Genomic DNA, 4,453 nt, shown 5'->3' on the forward strand with positions numbered 1-4,453 from the left:
CTCTCACTTATTCTACTCCTGTTTCTACTCTACGCTACGGTTTATTTTATTATTATTTTGTTTTTACTTACTTTCGTCTTATTATATCCTTCCTCCTTCCTCGTTCGTTTTGCGTCCTCAACCTTTCATGCCTTCTTTTTCATTTCCCTTCATTTAATTTTAATGTCTTCTTCGCGCTCCTCTCTCTCTCTTTGTCCTAGACAAAAATAATATGATAAATGCAACATTTACCTAGGATTTATAAACCGTCCAAATAAATAGTAGTTAACAGAGCAGCTTTATTTACACGCTGCATTGCTAATAGATTAATAACACCCATTAGGCGTAATAAGTTTAAGAACGCAATTTAGCCACAGATAGCATAAGAAATTATTATCGCTGATTGTTTTGTGTGTATATTTACTCCTGAATGCTGAAAGAAAGTGGGGACAAAATAGGAAAACATAGATTACAGTAAAAATTCTAATCACTCGCATCCAAACACCTCCATGACCTCAAGCTCCACGATGCATTCTGCCGCAAGAGGGTTTCCCAGATACTGACGTCATGCAAGGACAAGAACCCGAGCAGCACTCACTTGCGGCAAACCTGAACACACTTCTCCACCAAATCACTAGTCCACGGCCAGTCTCACGGCAGGACTGGCAGAGTCATCATGTCGATCGGCTACAGATTGCTTTCGCTCCTTGTCATCGTCGTTGGGTCGACGCTGACCTTCTCTGCAGCACAAGGTTAGTTTCAGAGAGTCTCGTGAATCATCTATGAATATCATGATGCCATTCTACATATAAAAGGGGAGGGAGAACTATTCAAACTGAATTGCTTGGAGTCGGAACATGGGACTAGCTGTTGCTATTACTAGTATGAGTGTATTCTAATAATGTGACACCATTACTTGACACCCATTTTGTAGGCCTCGACCAACGCTGCACGCTGCTGTCTGGAGGTCCTGGCGTGTGTCGGAGAATCACTCAGTGTCCGGAAGTAGCTCAGTTTGCCCACAGGCGAGAAGTAAAATACTGCGGTACACTTGATCGACTCGCCATCGTCTGTTGTCCTCAGGGTGAGTCAGTGCCCGCTAATGCTGCAAAACGAAATCAGTAAACGGTTCACTATTATCAAAGATCAGTATCCTCAAAGAACAATTATGCTGACTGAGGGTGAATGCAGGGGAGGCTGTTTCATTCTCTTACAAAGCAGTTACGAATGCCTTGGCTGTAAGAGAAATTTCTGTGCTTTTTTTCCATCAACAGATTCCACCTCATGTTCCGGCACAGGGAATAACGACGGCATCGCTGCGCCGGTAGTTAATTTCGGCAAGTAACATATTGTTGTTTATTGCTCAGAGAGACAGAGAGAGAGAGAGAAATAAACATATATATGTATATATATATAGAGAGAGAAGCAGAGACAGACAGATAGATAGATAGAGATAGATAGATAGATAGATAGAGAGAGAGATAGATAGATAGAGAGAGAAGCAGAGAGAGACAGATAGATAGATATATATATAGAGAGAGAGAGAAAGAGAAAAAAAAAAACAGAGAGAGAGAGAGAAAGAGAAAGAAAAAAAAACAGAAAGAGAAAGATAAATACAGAGAGAGAGAAAAAAAAACAGAGAGAGAGAGAGAGAAAGAGAGAAAGAAAAAAAGATAAAAACAGAGAGAGAGAGAGAGAAAGAAAACAAACAAACGCCTTCTCACCCGACCCCCCTTCCTGAGGGCACCGGATGCGGCCGGCTATCACATACCCGACGTGCTAGAGACATTCCCTAAGATCGCTATCCTCAACACCCAAGAGCCAACGCACGTCAGAGGAGGGGTCCTAGACCTCACCCTGGCCACTGCAACTCTGGTGGGGAGGATTGGCTGGTGTGTCGATGAGACCGTCACAAGTGACCATTACGGCACTATAACTACCCTCATGGATGCTGGCCCAGCCGAAATCCTAAGACCGAATCCAAGATGGAAAACAGACAAGGCCAACTGGCAGGCGTTTCAAAACGCCTTGGCCCTCTGTCTGAGATGCAACGATCCCCCACAAAGCGGAAATGTGGAAGTGCTCGAAGCTAGCCTGCTAAACGCCATTAATGAAGCAGCCTCACAGACCATACCCAAAACTCGGCCTGGGTCCAGAAGTCACAAAGACGCCTGGTACTTCAATGACGAGATCAGGGAGGTCAATCACAGGGTGAACATGTGCCGAAAACTATTCCGAAGGCAAAGAACCCCTGACAACTTATCCCTCCTATGGGAAGCTGTCACGGATGCCAAGGAAACTGCCAACAGAGTCAGGCAGGAAAAGTGGCTGGAATGGTGTGAGTCCTTCGACCACCAAACCACCCTTTCAGAGCTGTGGCAACGGGTCAAGCGAGCTACCAGCCGCTCAGCCCCGAGGTCAGATGCCTCGAACAAGACAACGAGCTCGTTGCAAACAACTCCTGGCTGTCTCATACAGCCAGGGTGTTGATACGCCATCAGCTCAAAGAACAGCTTCTTGCTAAGGGCATGGACTCCCCCCACCCCGACTTTGCCGAAGCCCCGCCGTGGGCACTGAGCCTGATAGAGTTCAACATAATGAGCCTGTCAATGAAAAAGAGCCTATACCCCATGCCTAGCCTAAAGGCAGAAGCCCACAGGGTCATTGCAGCCATCACTCCTCCGGGTAGTAGAACATACTACACGGATGGATCGGTCGATCCCTTGAGCCACACTGCAGGCGCCGGCTTTGCAGCTAGGGATGCCACGCGATCCATGAGGGTAACAGACAACGCCTCCTCGCTACAGGCAGAGGCAGTTGCAATCATGGGAGCCCTAGGCCACGTGTCCCTAAGGGAAGGACACGTGGTCATACACACAGACTCCAGGGCAGCCATTGACTGTCTTCAGCACAGCTCACTCACAGACATCATCTACCTACTGACCACGATTCTCACAATGGCACAGAGAATTCTTGCTCAGGGTAGAAGAATTATCATCAACTGGGTCCCAAGCCACATCGGAGTCAGAGGGAACGAGCTTGCTGACAGACTAGCCGTCGCTGGCAGGGGTATGCCCCCAAATCCCATGACGATAAAACCGAGCCGAAAATTACTTATGGAGAAGTGTGCCTTGGTCGGTCGTACCTTCCTACGGCAGCTCCATAGAGAGGAAACGAGAACCTCCCCCTCGGCCAGCTGGTACTCAGACGCCACAGGCTATACACCACTGGCACTCTCTGAAGTAAGCAACAGAGGTACCGAAGTCATTCTTCACAGAATGCGCCTAGGTTACCACTGCGCATGGCAGATTATCCCAACAATCGAACGCGATGAATGGTGCTGCAAGCACTGCGGCGAGCCGAACGCCACACTAGTCCACTACCTAGAAAATTGTGACCATACACAATTCCTGAGACATGGACCGCCCACAACAGCCGCCGTGCTGGTAAAGAGGCTATGCGAAATGCTTACACCATGGTGGCAGGAGCGCTTGCTGGCAATCCCGCCGCCACGGTAAGCACCGAGTGTCAGACAACTCAATGAGACAGCCGTAAAAAGCTGACACAGGCCGGGTCATATCTAGAAGGCCCGGGCGAAGCTAGAACTTCGCAAACCAAACCACCACCACCCCTTCCTGAACCCCCGATCGAGCCTAATTCCAGAACTCCGCCCCTTGTTTCCAGAGTGCGGACACCAGGGCACGAGGACCCTGTTGCCCTTCGGTGGTCCTCTGTCCCGCCGCCGTCGCCAGAGTCTCTTCGGCCAAAGTATCGGCATCGGGGCCCTAGAGGTGAAAGACGAAAGAACGGTTGGCGCCGTAACGTCCCAGATCAGCGCCTGGCCATGGATGGTGAGCTGACTTTGCTGACGTTCATAGTGTACAGAAAGGCTGATTCAAATACAATCATTTACACTTTCTCCTTCCTCACACAGGCTCTTCTCGGCGAACTGGACAGCACCAAGACTCCAGCCTGGTTCTGTGCAGGCTCCCTGATCAACGACCAATGGATCCTCACTGCTGCTCACTGCTTGGATTCCAGGTAAGGTCGGTGGCCGGAAGAGCCGAAGAAGCTGTTCTTCTAACAAGTTGCCAACGAGACTCAATAATATCGTGATCGTGTCATTGCTATATCGTAAATCGTAATATCGCAACAATAATTTCGTTATCGTAAGTTCAGTGAGCGGAAGAGCCGAAAAAGCTGTTCTTATAACGAGGTTTCAGCGACAGGGAAATCCCGGTCGGTCTCTAGTACGATTGTGTTTTTATTAAGTTTATGAAAATTATCATTATGATGATAGTGAGGATAAGGATAACCATAATGATATGAATGACTATGATGATTATGATTTGATGATGGTGATGATGATGATGATCATAATGATAATAATAATAGTAATGATATCAGCCATGATAATGATAATAGAATGGTGATACTAATAATAATGATAATAATAATAATGATAATTATGATC

General features: G+C 47.4%; 1 protein-coding gene across 2 annotated transcripts in view; it reads left to right on the forward strand.

The window, feature by feature from the left end:
* Positions 1-574: 574 nt before the first annotated feature.
* The window catches only part of LOC125026404 (venom protease-like), a 6,160-nt gene continuing 2,281 nt past the window's right edge, over positions 575-4,453 (forward strand). For both annotated transcript variants that reach the window (XM_047614840.1, XM_047614841.1), the window contains exons 1-5: positions 575-731; positions 914-1,063; positions 1,254-1,316; positions 3,664-3,830; positions 3,914-4,020. In XM_047614840.1, the coding sequence (XP_047470796.1) occupies positions 656-731; positions 914-1,063; positions 1,254-1,316; positions 3,664-3,830; positions 3,914-4,020 (563 nt within the window). In that variant the 5' untranslated portion in view covers positions 575-655. The remainder of the gene's footprint in view (positions 732-913; positions 1,064-1,253; positions 1,317-3,663; positions 3,831-3,913; positions 4,021-4,453) is intronic.

This window comes from Penaeus chinensis, chromosome 6, assembly GCF_019202785.1.
Source record: "Penaeus chinensis breed Huanghai No. 1 chromosome 6, ASM1920278v2, whole genome shotgun sequence".
Lineage (NCBI taxonomy): Eukaryota > Metazoa > Arthropoda > Malacostraca > Decapoda > Penaeidae > Penaeus > Penaeus chinensis.